Raw genomic sequence first — 17,441 nt, forward strand, 5'->3', positions numbered from 1 at the left:
ATCTAGCGGCTGTAGGATTTGATCTCTGGAGAGTGAGGCCGATCAACTTCATTCAGTAACGCCGACATACAGCGCATACCTATTTGGATAGACATCGTTTATTTTTCTAAGGTGTCAAGGAGAAAAAAAGGTCAGAAAATTGCTTAAATGTAAACTTGTTTTTATATTTTTTGTGTTTCATTTCTCAAATGCAACTTAATACAAGCAATAAGTACAAAATTAATTCCTCTAGGAAAAAAAGCTATTAAGAGTGTGATTCTGTATCAACAGCACGTGAAGCTGTGTAATTGCTTACATGCGAATCGCTTTGGTGCATGCTCCCAGTTGTTCGATAGAAATCAAAGAGTATTAACTGTTTTCAGAGGAAGTGTCTAGAAGCTACATATCGAAGCACGTTTCAAATTCAGGATTTCCAGCTCGCTCATTTAAATCAGCAATTTTAGCCACCCTCAAACACACTTTATACATAATGCTTCAAAATACCCCAAACTAAACAAGACCGAAGACCTCATCCTGTCTCAAACATCTGGACTATTTTAAGTGACTCCACCAATCTTTTTGCTGAAAACAGAGACGTCTTTCTTGGTTTATTTAATAAAGCAGTATGCTTGTCCTGCTGTGGCATGAACCTGCGCTGCTGTGCACAGTGGCGAGAAGAAATCCCTGTAGCAATGAAAGCTGTTTAAATACATCAGGACTGAGATTTCTGCTCTGGGGTTTGGATGGTCTCACTCAAATCTCGTTTAGGAAAGTGCGAAGAAGCAGGAAAGGTTTGTGTCTTCTCCAATAGCAACCTCCTTAATGTGATCGCGCTCGGTTTGTGAGCTTGTGAACACTGGTGTTCATGTTTTCTTTTATTTACCGCTCGCTGAAAATAGAAGCTGGGAGGACTGGTCGCACAGAGGTCTGTACTCTTGGAATGAGGACATTTTTTTCTGCCTGGATCCGACAATTCAGGAGCTGCTTCAGCGAGTGCTGTGGTTGTAACCTGGGCTGTCCCAGCGCTTGTGACCCAGCGAGGAAAGCCGCTGGCTTGGGGAGGGGAAGGATCCAGCTCACCCCTTGCTTTCTCCTTATGGAGGGGGAAGAGTCCTCGTGCATCTGTGTGTTCAGCACACAATGCCATTTTATAATTATTATTTTTTTCCCTTGCTGGCAGGCCCCTGCCTCAGTGTCTCCTGAAACAGAGAGAGGAAACGCAGTGTTGTCCTTTTCGTGGAGATCCTACAATCTTCTTTTCAACTGGCATGTCCCGGCTGTGTTGCCTGCGAGGGGGACAGCTCAACTATCACAGCGAATTTCTGCAAAGCTCAGCTTTTCCAAGTGGGAAGATGCTCCTCTAGATAGACCTACAGATTAAAGCTCCCGCGTATCACAAGTAAAGGAGCAGGAGGAGGTTTGGGTCTGTTGGTGGAAAGCGTGCCAAGTGCGGAGGAGGCATATCGAGTCTGTGTTTGCATAGTTGAAGCTGGGAAGATAATCATGTGTGTCCCCTCGCATATCCGACCAACTCAACTTCCTATGGATGGGGTATGGTAGAGAGAAAGAGGAGCTGTTCTAATAGGAAATCCTCCAAAATGCATTTTCCTGTTTTTTCTAAATGCATTTATACCTGCTGGATGGCTTTAGGCTTTGAAATGTTTTTGTCTGAATTGTGACAAACATCCCAGTCTTATGTAGGAAGCACCGGGTCCTTTGATCAGTGAAATGTCTCTTTGGTCTTGAAGAGGGAGGGATCAATCTGGTCGTTCCCTAGACTAGAGCATTTTGTCTTTGAGTACATGTATTTATTGTATGAAATAATTATCCATGTCTTCTCTTCCTTTTGGTAGGAGATGCTACCTGTCTCCTGCATGCTGTGTTATTTTATCCTAGGCGTCTTGTTAGGTAAAAGGAAACAGATAAAAGAAAGGCTGAATAGGGAAACCTCATCGAGAGAGGAACGTGAGCAGCTGTGTGTCTGCCCATCTGTGTGCAGACCTCTGTATTCATTCAGCTGCAACCTCGCTCTCTTAAGCAGGCACAGTTCTTGCTTTAAAAGAAGCAGCAGCAACAACATCAAGAAGAAGCAACCAAATATTGCCACCTCCATCTCAGTGCAACGACAGGCCACTGTGATGTTTGTGGTGAATCGTGACCAAGAAAGAAATGCCTTGCATTTTCCATTTTTCCTGCATTTAAAACTAAACCTTAATGTATTCTGTATTTTTTTTGTTGGCAGATAGTAGTGATCATATATTCCTTTTAATACAGTATTTCCAAACCAACACGGCCTCGCCTTGGTATGCTTGATATTCAGCGTACCTGGCTGCACTCTGCAGTGTGCTTTGATTTCACTTTGGCAGCTGTATTTTATGCTGTCTCCCCCAATCAGCAACCAATTCCCCTTTCTCCAGCAATCTCCAGATCCGCTCCTGATGTGGAGTTTTAGTGCTCTCTTAGGAACTGGCGCGGGAGGAAGAAGGGAGCTGGTGCTCTGCTGGGCTGGGGTCCGTGCTCCGCTGCGGCACAGAGCCGGCCCGGCTGCACGGGGACGCGGTCGGTGGGTCAGGGTGGCATTTCTGTGAGGTTAAAATGGCCCTTGGATCAAAGGGGCGTTGCTGGAGGGGAGAGTAGTGGGCGGCAGAGAGCCTGCTCGTGTTCACCATGCGGGACGAGGCTTTCCTATCTTTTGGGTAGGGGTGTGCGCCTTCAGCTCATCCGTCGTGCTCAAAGCTGAAACAATGCACGTGCTCTAAAATGATCTGGCCTTTGTTTGTAGGTCAAGCTGTTCCTGCAGGGTCACACGTACGATTAAATCTGCAGACGGGAGACAGAGAAGCCAAGCTCCCAGATAGCGAGAACGGAAGAAGTGACACGAGAGAAGAGAGAAGAAGAAAAAGGTACAGTGATGCAAAGCATCAGGGGTGAGTGGGCTGAGGGATTCATGTCTTTTATTAGAGGCTGGGTTCCCTGGTGCACTTAATTGCTGCCTCTTCCCTAGACTTAATTGCTGGTTTAAGAGTTCAGCAGTTGGAAAGCGGAGCCTTGTCCTTCGTGATCCCTTCAGGATGGCGGTAGAAGTGCCCTGAGTGCATATTTAGAGACGCCTTCACAGCTTCGCATGCCATGACACCGAAACTAACTTTGCAGTGTGGCTTCTTTGAATGACATTTAGTCCTTGGAAACATCTGCAGCAATCTGTCTGAAACCACGTTCAGAGCTTAAACCATCAGAGCAGTCATGAGGGCCTTCGTGTTGACCTGAGCCAGATAACATTGTTTTTAACTGGGTGCAGCATTCATTTACACATCAGTTATTGCCGACGTTCTCCTTAGATCACACCGCTTTCCCTGTACCCACATTTTTAAATGTGTTTTAAAAGTTGCACTGCTGCTTTTCTGCTTGGCACCCTCCTAACAAAGACAGATTTAGTTATTAGGGGAAACTTTCTTTCCTAAGGCGTGTGGGATTTACCACTGCTTCCCTCGCTCCACCAGTTCCTCCTGTTCAGAGCGTGGAGAGGCTCTTCAGCTTCATGATGCCTCAAGAGCTGGCTTTCCCTTTTCCTGTGCAGGAGTGTTTGTGGCCCAGATAAACACCCTCTGAACCAATGAGATCGCCGTAAAGAGCAACACAACGTAGTTTTTAGCATTTCTGTGTAATTTCTGCTTGGGCTTGCCCTAACTTTGTGTATGACAATCATCAGCGCTTCAGCTCTAGATCTCCATGTTAAAGCTTGCAAGTCCTTGGCAGTAATTTGGCGGCAGAGTGGTGCTTTTTTGTTGCTTCTCTGAAACGTTTCCTGCTTTTCTGTACTGCTACAAGAAATTCAGAGGCATAAGTTCATCAGTTATTTTTATTGTGTTAGGACTTGAGATTTTGAGTCCACATGCAGATTATGGAGCCTTTTATGATTGTCAGGCTGAGGTGTCTGCAAAGCACACGCAAAATATAGCACTTGGACTGATCTTTTCTTGAACGTGGAGGGTTTTTGTGTGTTTTAAGTGAGATGCATGAAAACCTAGTGCTCTTAGTTCCTTTCCTCCTGACATTATCCATTGCTAGCGTATCACATTGAAAATATTATAGATACAGTTGTTCAGTCATAACACGTTATGTTTTATTTCCCCCGCAAGGCTGGGCAAGGTGGATGTTGACTCAAATTCATTCACATCCCAGGAGCTCAAAAAAGCGTTGGCTAAGATGAAGGAAACCGAGAAGGCAGAAAGGAAGGTGAGTTCCCTGTTTCTAAACCATTGCACAGTACACAGATGTGAACACATTACCTCACATGTCTCAGAAACACACTGGTTAAAGTAATTGCTTGAGAAAATTCTGTGCCGATTAATCTTCTGGTGAATATGGACCTAAAAGACCTTTGCTGGCCTGTTAGCAATACAGTTCCCTGGGAAACTCTCACCCCTTTCTGTACTAATCCTGGGTTTTCTGTAAAAATGGAAAACTTTTTGTTCAGGTCCATTTTATTCATTTCAAACTTAAAAACCTTGTGTTGCAAGCTGCTTATAAGTACTTACGTATATTCTCACAGTTCAGGGTGTTTCTCGGTAATAATTATCCTGTGGGCTGTCTGGGGAGAGGGGCTGCGGTGATGGAGTGGGCTGGGATCAGCAGGTTAGTGGTGGATCAGCCGTCAGATGCTGCTGCTTTCTGGTCTTTACTGGCGTGGGGTCTGAACTAGCAAACCAGGTACACGGTATCCACTTAACTGTCCTCGGCACCCATCCAAACACCGAATTTTTTACCGCCGTTCTTGGTGTTCCAATGCTCAAGTGAAGCTATGGGATCTTTCCCAAACCCAACGCAGGTATGGTCAGTAAGCTCTCTGGTGTGATGCTGCTCTCCTAATTTTTGAGATACCAATCTGATTACACCTGAATTCATAATGTAAAAAACATGTGTGACACTTGCAAACACTTGTGTGAACCCATGGGCTGATTTCCTTTCCACTGTTTGGGTGGTATTTTTATCCATTTTTTTGATTTATTTGTTCAGCTGCCACTTGGTTCACAAAAATGTCCGCAGACCCCCAAACTGGAATGGTTTGCAGGGTGACGGTATTTGTAAAAGCAGTTACTTTGCCGTTCGCTATCCTCCTGGGCGTGAGGGAGAACAAAAAGTGTTGGGCAGCTGAGGTGCTTCTGTTCTGGCTTTGGTGATGGTGACAAACCGCTGGACATAGCATCCCCTGCCACTGGCACAGCTGGATCCAGAAGTGATCTCATGGTTTGGGTTTCTAATCTCATGCCCTGAGTAGTAAAAACCAAATGGGTGTGGTGAAGCCTAGGCTAAAGTTTCCTTGTATAAACTGTAAGTTTCCCATTTAGTTACAAATAGTCCACAATCCAAAGTAAAATAGAATTTAAGTGCTGCTTTCAGCTCTCTCCAGGCGTGGAGCTGGTCCCCAGCCACTGGCATGACACCAGCAGGGTGGTATTTTCCCCTCTTCCACTCAACCGTATTTCCTCGGGCCGTGCCTCCTCCTGCTGCCTTGATGTTGTCTCAGTTGAAGGAAAACTGAAGTAGGAGTCAAGGCTCTGAAGTCTTGGAGTCGCAGAAAATCTTTTTTTTCCTCCTATCTGGCATGAGGGCATTATTTCGTTTTCTATAAGATTATTTATGTAGCAGCCAGCATTACTGATAGCAGGACTTCTTGAAATGAGTGTCATTTAAATGCAAAAATTAGTGATACTCTATTATGTGAAAATAAGCCATATTTTAAAAAACCCTGTTAGAATAGCTATTGTCCCAGCAACTGGGCTAAAACCAGCTACGTCTAATGGACCTAAAGTACTCCATTTAAAATCACTCCTGCAGGGAGCAAATTCATCCTTGAAGTAACTGTGTCAAAGTAAATTGAGTTACACCAAGCGTGTTCCCATCTATGCTCTTGCAAAAGCAGTTCTGTGCGGTTGGGGTGGGGATGGCGTTCTGTGTTACCCATGGTATCTATAGTAATTAGGCTAGTAGTCGTTAGCGCCGATTGTACGGCTGCCATTAGATTGACAGTGCTTTCACTTCCATCACTCTTTTTTTTTTTTTTTCTTTTTCTTTTCTCCCAACGGCTCCAGCCCTCGCTTCTGTTCGCATGCGGGGGAGCGGGGCAGTGCTCACAGAGGGGAACGCAGCACGTGCAAACCCTCTAGTTGGGGGTCACTCCTATGTAAAAACATCTTTTGGTATTTGCGTTTGTGACAGAATCCCTTTCAAAAGGGACTTTCTTGCTTTCTCGTGCTCTTGGGGCAGCCCATCTCCTGTCTCACCTCTCTGCTTCCTCCGTCCCCTGCAGCAGCAGGCTCTGTCCCCGCCTGTCCCAGTGCCACCAGTGCTGATGCTGGAGAATTGGTTCCTGCCAGCTCTGGGGCTCACTTAGATCTCTGGCGGAGCCCTTTCCTTCTCACCGCATGCCTTTCCGCAGCTCTCTTGGTTCGTCACAGCCCTTGGGGTTGTGTTTGCACGAGGGAGACAAGCCGTGCTGCAGGACGAGCTATCTCCTGGCCAAGCCCCATGGCATGGCGCTTCAGCTGTCCCCATCTCACAGCTGCTCCTCCCGCCTTCCTTCCTGACAGCTTCTGTCCCCAACAGCGAGTGCATACATTTTTCTGAGAAATAAAGCCATCCTGAAACGCGTTAAGCGATTGGGACGATGAAAGCTTCTTCGTACACATCCAAGGACATCTCCGTGATGTCACTGGCACGGTGTCACTGAGCGGTTGAGGCCGGACGGGACCTCTGGAGGTCTCCAGCCCTGTCTCCGGCTCCAAGCTGTGAGATCAGGGAGGTTGCTCAGGGCTTTTCGCAGTCAGGTCTTGAGAACATCCACTTGCAGGCCAACGGAGGACAGCAGGGCTGCCTGCCTCTGGGCTTGATGTTGTTTTGGAAAGTGTGTAGGATGTAGAAATGGTGTACAAAGCTCTAGGTACAGGCTTGGGAAGTGCTCGCTGGTACCCAAGGGAAGTATCTCACAGATAACTGGGTTCCTGGGGTTCTCAGGACCCTCCAACGCTGCCTCTGCATCTCTGATGCACAGCAGTAAATCCGTTTGCATAGGCAGCCAGATTCCCCTTGTAAATTTGGGCTGGGGTTTCTTCTACGTCTTTCTTGGTTTTCTTTATCACCTGCCTTCATATCTGGTTTCCTCTTCCTGCTTTCAAGGCCCACGAGGAAGAGGTGAGGAAGAAGTTCCGGCCCATAGAGCAGCTGAAGGAGGAGTTTGAAAAGCTGAATGTGAAGATGGAAACAGATTATGAAATTATGGTTAAATTAATCAGCAAATTCAACAGCTCTGCCTCCACGCTGGATGAAAAAGTAGCGGCGCTTTATGATCTTGAATATTATGTTCACCAGGTAACAAAAATGCATTAGTAACTACCGTGTAAAATCCAGGGGATACGGTGTCATAAACCTGGTTTTATTTTTCTTATCGGTATCAGGTAATACAAATTGCTTAATTATCATAATCCTGGGACAATAACAGACAGCAGGCTATTGCAGGCTTATTTTATATCCAAGATTGAATAAATCATTGCTCATGCCAGTAGCGAGCAGTTTCCTAGGGGTTAGTGTTGCCTGATTTGTTGTCTATTCTCAGGCTTTTTTTTCTTGCCCTCTCTTTTTCTTCTTTTATATGCTTAATACTACAAAATGGGGTTTTATCTGCCGTTTTTGGGTAAATAGAGTGGTGGCTGCTAAGAAAACAATTATTTTCTCACTCCTTCCATGGAAAGCCTCTGTGGTTGCAGGTAGGTGCCCTTACATCCGTTCGCAGAGAATGTCTTTGTACCAGGGAAGATGACAACCACCCAAAAACCTGTATTTTGTCTCGGTGTGAGTCAGAGGGGACACGTAGAGCCTCTGTCATGGCTGGGCTGGTGGCGACAGTGACTGAAGGCTCGGGCAAGTGGCAAGTTGCTGAGCATCAGCTGAGCCGTGTTAATCGGCTCGGTGTGAGATTGAATATATTTCCTGAAATCTCACTTCCTCAGGTTTACACTCACACTTTTCCCCCACTCCCTCTGATCTCTCTTGCTCTGCTTTCAGCTCACAGTTGTTCCCTCCTGTTGGTTGCAGGCTCTGGGCACACTGCTCTCCTCCCTTGTGCTCGGTGCCTTCCCACGCTGCCGCAGCAGCTCGGGTGGGCGTCTGGGCATCGAGGCTGTGTTCTGCTCGTGAGAGAGGACTGAACTTCTCCCTCCCCAGCGATTGGGAGAGTCTGGAGCGGACTGGGAGTTTCTGGTGTCGCTCTCAGTGACTTTATCATTTCAGAGAGTGAATGGGACGGCTCTTGGGAGATGCCAGTGCAAGACCTTTTGCTGGAACGGCACTTCTTGAAACCAAACGTGGTGTTTTGGGGGAAGGTAGCTGAAGGGATGTGCTGCTGAGAGAGGGAGTCCATGTGCCAGCTAATAGAAGTGTTATTTCCAGGGCTCTTTGTCTTGAATTTCCACATTAAACCTCTGTCATACGCATGCAGAGGCTTCCTTGCTGTTTGTTCTCGATGCTTTTGTTTCACTGACGGCATCTGTCTGACTCAGAGAATAAGTGTGAACAATGGGCACCCAAAGAGCTTCATATTTATACTCAGGGCTAATTCTGTCTGGCTAAGGGTGCCAGAGCATCAAGCTAGCATGCTAAAAAGCAACCCCCAAACGCCCTGGGATGCTTTGGATTCTAGCATAACAATCTGGACTATTCCAGTATAAAATCCCGCCTGCTTGCAGCACGGGATGGGGCAAACAATTTCAGAAAGGCGAGAGGAGCAGGGAAGCGGTCCCCGCTCCCTGTGTGGGGACTGGAGCATCAAAGGGAACCACATCCAGCATCAAAGGGGTCAGAAAGGGGGAAACGGCAGGGAGGCTGGCAGGGAGCACAGAGGGCTCCTTTGTGCATCCATCACAACGTTGCTCTGTGCCCGCGCTGTCGGGGCAGATGGCTGGGCAGCACCTTCTCATCAGGCAGGAAGCTGATAAGAAATATGACTTGTCTCTAAGCCAGCATGGCTTTTCCTCCTCTTTCTTCTTCCAGCCAGTTGAATGCGTCCAGAGTATTATCTCTGCTTGGTACTGACTGTAGCAGCACTGGCTTAATGTAATTACTGAATAGCAGCCAAATACGCTTGTGCCGCATAACCCTGAAAGGGCTGAACTTGTCAGGAGTCCTCTGCAGCGAGCCACAGCCGTGGCTGGAGGATGGAGAACCTGCAGGTGTGGGGGGCCCAGGAAAGCGTGCACCCACGTGTGGGACCAGTGATGGCTCTGCTGCTCCCTCTTCCCCCAGTGTCCATCTGAGTGGTGACGTGCCACGGCTTTTGATAATTGTTCAGCTCCCGGCCGTCCTGCTGCTGGCTCCGGGGCACAAAATGCCCTGTCGAGTGGAAAATGCTGTGCCTTGCGGGTTTTGCAAGCAAAGGATGCTCTCTGCTCCATGGCATGGTCACGAGCATCCTGGAGCACTGGGATGTGAAGCAGCGCGTGCCTCCGAGCTCGCCGCGAGGGAGCGGAGGGGAAGCTGCGGCCGGTGCCAAGCCGGAGGAGAAATCCCTTCCCTGCTCTTGGAGAGTCAGCCCAAGGGTTCTGTGTTTGCTCAGCTTTTGATTGCCAGCTCTGCTTTGCTTCTCATCAGTCAGGATTCAACTTGGCGTGTTTGGGAACCCATCTTGGAGAAAGAGCAGGAAGGTTTGGCTTGCTAGGTTATCTGTAACGCATAAAAACCAAATGCAAATGTGAATAGGCCAGAGCATAACTCATTTATAAACAGAATTCATGGTGCTTGCACAGCAATGTGCAGAGCCAAGACCTGTTCTCATGCGTTGCAGGCTCTTTCTCTCAATTATTTACTCTCCTTATCGTTCTCTCTCCCCTCCTCTGACATGCTACACCATTTCTCACTGCTAATTTCCTCTCCGTTGCATACGGTTGACATCCTGCTTTTCCTTCCTCTCCTTTTCTAACATTTTCTCTCTTGCCTTCCCTCCCTGTTTTCTTTCTCCTCTGATTCAAAGCTGCTTCCTGAATAACTACTGTCATAGTTGCTCTTCTCCCATCCCTCTCCTCACCCACTTCGCATGTGTACTTTACTCAAGAGCTCTTTTGATCTTTGGCTTTCTTCTGTGCCGATTTCAGTGGGCTGAAGCGAGGCACGAGCTGCTGCCTCACAGCATCCTCCGCTCCCCAGAGAGGTTAATACCTTCAAGTTGTGGAGTTTGGGGGGTTTGTTGGTTTTAAAATGGTGAGTGAGGGAAGGAGAGCTCTCACAGCAGACGCCAGTTAAAAAAAAAACCAAAACCAAAACCAACCTTCAAAATAAGCTTTACAGCACAACTTATATATTGTGGTTGAGGTGTCTCCCTGATGCTGGGGCTGGCCTGAAGGACTCCGGTGCTGATGGTTACAGTGATGGTTGGTTTTACCACAACTGATGCTGGATGCAAACTTCTGCCTGTCCATGCATTCCCTCTCGAGCAGAAGTCAAGGTTTAACGCCAGTGTTAAAACAGCCTCAGAGTTTTTTACAGAGGCTGAGCAATAAAAGGACCCACTGGTAGCTGAAATTGGGTTGCTGCATAGATTTCTTTGTAGGCAAAGATGAGCCTGCAGAAAAGTAAGAGGTCTGGCAGGTCCAGTTTATAGGGACAGCTAAAAGAATAGGATCTGAAAGGATACAAAAGCTGCTGCAGATCCTGAATCAGCCCCAGCAGACCTGCAGAGATCTGCTTTCTGTTGCCAGCTTTGCAGAGGGACAGCAAGTGGTGGGTATTGTCCCACTGGGGAGAAGAGACGAGCTGTAGCTCCCCAGGTCCTGCTTTGGTAAAGGCATACCTGCAGGATATAAAGTTAAATAGCTCCTTCATTCTCTTGGGTACCTAAAATATCCATCTTGTGGCCACTTTTGGTGAAGGTACACGGTTGAGATAAATATAACACTAAGCATGAAGTCACTGTCAACTAAAAGAGCGTTCAAGCTGGAGCGCGGTGCCTTGCAGTGTTTGCCCCGTCCCACCCCATTGGTGGGGTCTGCTCACTGAAGCTGGGGAGGTCGGTTTGCAGGGTTAATAACTTGTTTTTATGTTCTATTTCCATCCGCCACCGTAAGCTGTTGTCTCCTTCTCTTTCAGGGAGGAGAAATGTTGAAATTCTAAACTCCATTTTTTTGCGCACGCAATTCTAAGCATTCATCAGATTCCCTTTTAAACTGCAAAAAAAAAAAAAAAAAAATCCTTGAAAACCAAAATGCGTCGATTTGACTTTGGACTGAATTTTGTACTTGAAGCACTTTGTGCTGTTTCTCTATATTTTGTTTGCCAGCCACTCGGAGCCCTTTTCTAATCTCGGCTCGGAGAACAGATGCCCACTGTGATTTGTGCCTGGTTAGCCCCAGGTCTGGTTAAAGTCAAACACTGATGAATCCCCACTAAGGTTTAAACTTTTCCCTACCGGCAGTTAGTCCAATATTGTCTGGTTTAGAAAAATCATTGCTCAGGCCGTTCCGAGGGAAGGCTCCTGGCTGACCCTTCCAAGCACGGGCTGGCCTTTTCTTTTCACGTCTGCATGAAGTTGTTGAAGGTAACTCATGAAAAACGCCCAGACCTGCCCATTCTCCTCGCTTTGAGCAGAGGGGATGCTGCCCGTGTACCGTTGCTGTTGACAGGCTCTTAAACGTCCCTAACTCCTGGTGCTACAATTAGAGCATCAATTAATTAGTTGCATTTGCAAAACATACAATTCCCTGGCTTCCCAGTAATAGCCTACTCAGGTGAGAGAGCAAAGAACTGGGGGTTTTTTGACATCATCGGATTTACTGAATTTTTGACATCACCTGAATTACCAAACTATGTGTCAAGAATAGTTTTGGGAGCTAATCAAATATTTGAGTTTTCAGTGGTGCCTTCTGTGTGTCATAATAGCCACCTGTGAGTAAACTGTGCTTCTGCAACCATGACATCCTCTGCTCACAGACAGTGTTGTACGAAATTCAAGCCACAGTCGTTCCCTCTTAATTTTTAATTGCTTTTAAAACTCAGCGGTGGTTAGATTGGGAGGGAAGAGATGACTGTGCTTTCTGAAGCAAGGCGTTCTCAGAGAGTTGTTGAGTGGAATCTGGCTGGGGGGTTTGTACTGATGGGGACCTCCTCTCTCCCAGGTGGACAATGCGAAGGACTTCCTCTCCATGGGTGGACTCCAGCTTGTGATCGACGGGCTGAACAGCACCGAGGCCGTGCTGAAGGAGCATGCTGCCTTCGTCCTGGGATCCGCGCTGTCCAGGTGAGCTCTTTCCCTCCCAGCCTGCGAGGGTGAAAACCTTGGGAGACCAGACAGGCTCTGTGCTTCCTTTCAGCTCTCTTGACTTATTTCTAATAGCGGGAGCTGAAAGCTGCTCTCATCCTGCAACACACCAAATTGTCTTCTCCCCTGCCTAGCCCTTTTCTTGCAGCACCACTTGACCCTGGCTATCTTCTCATTGTGTCCTCACCCTGCTCGTTAGACTTAGCCAGAAGTAATTCAGTGTGGAAGCTATGATTGTTTCTGGATATCCCTGGGGTCATTGTTTTTGCAGAGCCTGAGGGGAATAATTCTGCCTCCCCGCCTCTCCCCTTGGCAGCCCTCTCCGGGGCAAGATCTGGAGGACGGTGTGGTTAGGAACACCCCAGGGAGCACCTTTCTGCCTCCGATTCCTGCCTCCTAGGCCACTTTAGGATAGTGAGATGCTGAATTCAGAAATACAGCAACTCCTGCGGTCTTTGGTGGCAGTTTTTTAGCCCTACAGAGATGTGCCTCTGACACCAAAGGGGTGTCGATTAGACACGGGGTTAGGAACGGGGTCAACAGGCTGAATCAAGAAGAGACTGGTGTGAAGATTGTGGTTGACTGGAAGGCGGCTGTTGCCCGAAGGAGCCCAGTCGGCCTCGTGCTAGGGCAGATAGCGCGTCGTGCTGCAGGTGGTACCCTGTAGGCTCAGCGGGGTTTATTGGTGCCTTTTTTGTTTTATGTGTTTGGGGGCTTTGTGGTGTGTGTGTTGTGCATTCACAGGTGCAGAGGCTTTAGAAATGCGTTGGATGAACCCAAACTTCAAGGTCAGAAGTGCAGAGTGAAGATTGAAAGTCAGGACTATTACATCTGCATATTTCTATACGGTCACCTTCTCCTCCATTATAAATTATTTATCACTTAGACTAATATGTAGTCTACAAACCTGCATTTCTTTTGCAATCTTGTATACGATGCAGTTGGTCCTCAGCATGTGTGAAGTAATGTGGCCTCATGGACAGCAGCAGGTATCCAGATTTACACCAGGAAAATACTCAGCTTATAGTCCGAAACAGAGCTTGACTTATCACAATAAATACACTCTTTCACATCAGAAACACAGACCCGCTTTTCATATTCTGGTGTATCTTAATGTTTGAAACATACTGTAATTGTTTCCTTAGGTTCTTTAATAGCATGTAGACTCTTAATTTTATGTTTCATAAACAGAAAGTCATGCAGAGGCTCTGGAAACATTTGCAGGTAACTTGTGAAATGATGGGGGCTATTAAGTCACTTCTTTCCTGATTTGGCTAATGTGACATGATCAAGACTCAAGAAATTCATTGTCTCATGATACGAGCGTGTAGCAGTGGCCACAAAACTAGTGCTTTTGTGTAGTATTCCTCACTTAATTGCAAATGCCTTTCTTTGGACAGAAGCAATCTCTTTTCTAATGTGATGATATTAAAATGCCACTTTGGAAACTTTTAGACCTTTTTTCTTTAAAGGACGTTCTGACAGATGGTAATTTTGAGTGGCTTGGATGATGTATTGTCAGAGAGCTCAGTTCCAAAATGTGAGGAATATTATGCCTGGTTTTTGGGTCTGCTTTTTTCCCCTTGCTGTGCTTAAGCTTTCTCAATAGGCACCTACATGCCAACTCGTCTGCTTTGTGCTATCTGCTTAATTTGTTTGTTCATACATTTTCTGAGCTTACTCCGTGCTCCATTTAAACTGCCGGGGGCATTTCAAGTACTTCACGTTAAGCATTTTCTGAGGGGTTGTTCTTTATTTCCTTCACTCATGGTTGTTCCTAGGAGTCTCAAGTGGTAGGACTTTCCAGTAAATGCCCAGAGGTGCCACGGCCCGCTGGGCTGTAGGGATGTGATCCGATCTGTACTTGTGTGCCCGGGGCAGGAAGCAATGGTCTGCTGCTCACCAATGGGCCTGTGGCCACCTCCCAGGTCTCTTCAGCCAGGTTGGCTCAGGCCAGCGGTTTCAAGCCAGGCAAACCTTACCAGAAGAAAATCAAGGCATGATGATGGCAGCTCCTCAGCCCAGCCCATGAGGTCGTTAACTCCTGGCATGGCTGAACCTGGAAGAGGGAGTTTGGCATTGTCTGTAGGCAAGTTGGTTTATGCAGGAGAAAGCCACTGGACACTGAGCAATCTCAGACGTGCTTGGGTCACATCCAGAACTGTTCAACTCTTAAAAATACCCAGGTCTTCTCTGGATCTGTGTTGTCTTTAACTCTGATCAGATAGTGAGGCAGGTAAGGGATGGAGCAACCAGCTGCCTCACCCAGGTCTTGCCTGCATGCAGTCCGGCTGGGACCTGGCTCAGAGACCTGAGATGTGCTTGAAAACCAACGTGGGATAAATGGGTTTTCAAGTGGATCAGCAAATTGAGCCAACGGGCTGGCCAAGACGTTGGATCAGTGAAGGCAGGAGAAGGCATGGCAGTGGCAGTTCAGGATTTCTCCCTCCTGATATCACTTCTGTGTATCGGGCTTAAACCGGACTTGAAAAGCGGCCTTAGCACGGGAGAGTTTGGTCCTCAAGGCAAAGGGCGCCAGGGTGCTGCCTGGATGGATGCTCTCCTCCCGGCATCCATCTGGCTCTGTCTGTGAGCCTCTGCCGTGCAAGAGGGTGACCTGATACGGAAGAAATCAAGTTTTCATCTCTTGTCTCTCTTAGATGTCCTTCATTTTAGGCATTTGGCTTTTAATCGCTGAGTCTGTGACCAAATCAAACATCGTTCCATCTGGTCGAGTTTTCGGAGCGGTGCCCTTATTGCAACTCTGCAACCTCATCACAGTCTTACTGTTTTTAAACCTTTAACAAAATGTTTTCCATTCAGCAGTTTGCAAAAGTAAACTTCATTTGAACAATCCTCAAGTGCTCTGATTGCAAATAAAAGTTAAATGCACTAACAAAAATAATTGCTAGGCATGTGGGATTGTACATTTAGGTATCCATAATTCACTAACACTGTATGCCAATACACAACATTATCTGGATTTTTCAGTGATTGCATTAGCATAAAAGCATGTTAGCATTTATCCAGTGGTACTAACATTTAAATATATATAAGTATGAAATATTAAGATACAGCATTTTGGAGGCAAGTAAAACTACTGTCTGTAAAATGTTCTTGCATATTTTTGAAGGTACACTCTAGTATCTTCGGATGACAATCAGCTTTCGCGCCATTGGGTCCAAACATTGCAAAAATGTCAATGTTTTATGCAAAGAGGAGCTATATTAAGCTAAAAAAGATTGCTGATGAGAGAAGTGTCTTCTGATGTCCTCTAAGCTATTTACAGGCAGCATCTTCCTTTGTTCATAGCACAGCCAGGCCTCTGCGCATTTTGTATCTAGATGTTTCACAAGACTGGAAACGTTAGCCAGAAAGGATTATGCTTGTGATTAAAACCTCAATTTTTAAAAACTTTACCTCCAGGAAACGTTTTTCCACACCAATAATTTGAACATTTTAATATTTTGTAATAAAAGGATTTTCTTAATCCGTTTAGAAGGGGAATAATAATTTATATTGAATGCATTCTTGAAGTTTTATCCCAAATGCTCCCTGTACGCTTAGGGGTGAATTGGAGGTGAGGATGGAGAGAAGCTAGGCCATGGGACCTTCAAGGTGAAGCGAAGCAGTTTGCATTTCATGAGGAGAGGGCAGAAAGCTCAAAAGGTGAGATTTCGGCATGGCCAAAGTGGGGAGCCAGGAGAAAAGTCGCTTGTGCAGCTGCATTGAGAGATTTGGGGCGTTTTGGCCAGTCCTTTAAAAACCCACGTGCGGTTCAAACTGGGTAGCTGGGGACAGGATCTCAATCTGATGGTCCCAGCTCGCGTTTGCCGTGTGTCCTACCTGGCAGTCCCCAGCACAGCCTCTTCCATCGAGCCTGGCGCTGCTGGGATCTCGCTCTTCCTTGCTTTGGCCCTGAGGGAGAAAACAAATGGTATAGAACTTGGTAAAGACTTGGGAGTAAACTCATCGCAGCTAATAACTGGAGCATCATCTCGCAGCAGCACTCAATAGTTTCCTAGAGATGGCTCGCATCAGGGTATTGCTTATCTTAACCATTTCCTTTGAGATTAAACCCTTAAACTATGACAGCATACATCACGAACATCCCATCAGCATTCTTCCTGCTTCCTGGGGGAATGCTGTCTCCCTATCCCAGCTCCATCCATCGGTATTTCGGCAGTGTCCATTCTCCTAAGATTCGCAACTTCCATGTTCTGTCGGAAGCACCAGCTTCTTCAGGATGTCTTTGTCAAGAGGAGAAAGCCTCCACCAGATGAAACGATTCTGCATTAAGTCCAGCTTCACAGTGAAACTGGTTGACGCTCGCTGCTGTTAAATAACATTAAGGGCCAAGCAATAAACCCAGGAAAAGTAAAATTAAAGACCTTGCTTCAATGCTGTCTTGTAAGGACATAAGAATTTCTGGGCAGAGGAATAAATCTAGTTAGCTTAATAAGCACTGTCCCTACCCATTTATTTCAAATCCATCTTCATGTTCGTCCCTTCCTCCTTTGGCTTCTCCTTTTACGTCTTACAGTCTTTGCCTCTTTATCCATTTTCAGTGGTTTTCTCAGTGGTCCTGTTTGCCAGCGTCGTGTGTTTGCCACCTCCCAGACGCAGTAATTCCAGATCAACTCCCCTTCCTCTTGTAATTTCTTGCTTTGTAGAATGTCTCTTCTATTTTTATTTGAACTCCTGACTTGTGTGGAGTTATCAGCCTCACTGCACTTAATTTCAAATTAATTTGATTGGGTCACCTCAATTTTTTTCTGTAACGATAATGAACTCAACCTATTTAGCCTTTCCCCATTATGAATAACCTTAACAAAAACTGCAGTGCGGTATAAAACTGTGTTTCATCATTATGGTTAATTACACAGAAGAATAAATCCCTAAACATTTTTCAGCGTCTGAAACCTAACAAAGTGTAAGTAACAATTAAATAGTAAACCGCCATCCTTGTGCTCTCAGGAAGACAAGAGAGCAGACCCCGTGAGAAAAATCTAGAATCCAAGGTTTGCTCCTGGGTTTGTTTTCATAAATGCTTTGGTAATTTAAATGCTGGGGAAATGCTGGTTTCTGGGAGCTGGCAGGGTGCAGCGGCCGAGGGGAGGGTGCTCGTCCCGTGCCAGGTATGTTTACCTCCGGTGCCTGC

At 46.5% G+C, this 17,441-nt stretch overlaps 1 protein-coding gene across 4 annotated transcripts in view; it reads left to right on the forward strand.

Annotated features, from left to right (window-relative positions):
• Window positions 1–17,441, forward strand: part of SIL1 (SIL1 nucleotide exchange factor) — a 97,091-nt gene that overhangs the window by 49,579 nt on the left and 30,071 nt on the right. For 3 of the 4 annotated variants that reach the window (XM_075766263.1, XM_075766264.1, XM_075766265.1), the window contains 4 exons: window positions 2,762–2,882; window positions 4,119–4,215; window positions 7,156–7,347; window positions 12,138–12,259. In XM_075766263.1, the coding sequence (XP_075622378.1) occupies window positions 2,762–2,882; window positions 4,119–4,215; window positions 7,156–7,347; window positions 12,138–12,259 (532 nt within the window). The remainder of the gene's footprint in view (window positions 1–2,761; window positions 2,883–4,118; window positions 4,216–7,155; window positions 7,348–12,137; window positions 12,260–17,441) is intronic. The other variant, XM_075766266.1, reaches the window with a different exon arrangement.

The sequence above is a fragment of the Balearica regulorum genome, chromosome 14 (genome assembly GCF_011004875.1).
Source record: "Balearica regulorum gibbericeps isolate bBalReg1 chromosome 14, bBalReg1.pri, whole genome shotgun sequence".
In the NCBI taxonomy this organism is placed as follows: Eukaryota; Metazoa; Chordata; class Aves; order Gruiformes; family Gruidae; genus Balearica; species Balearica regulorum.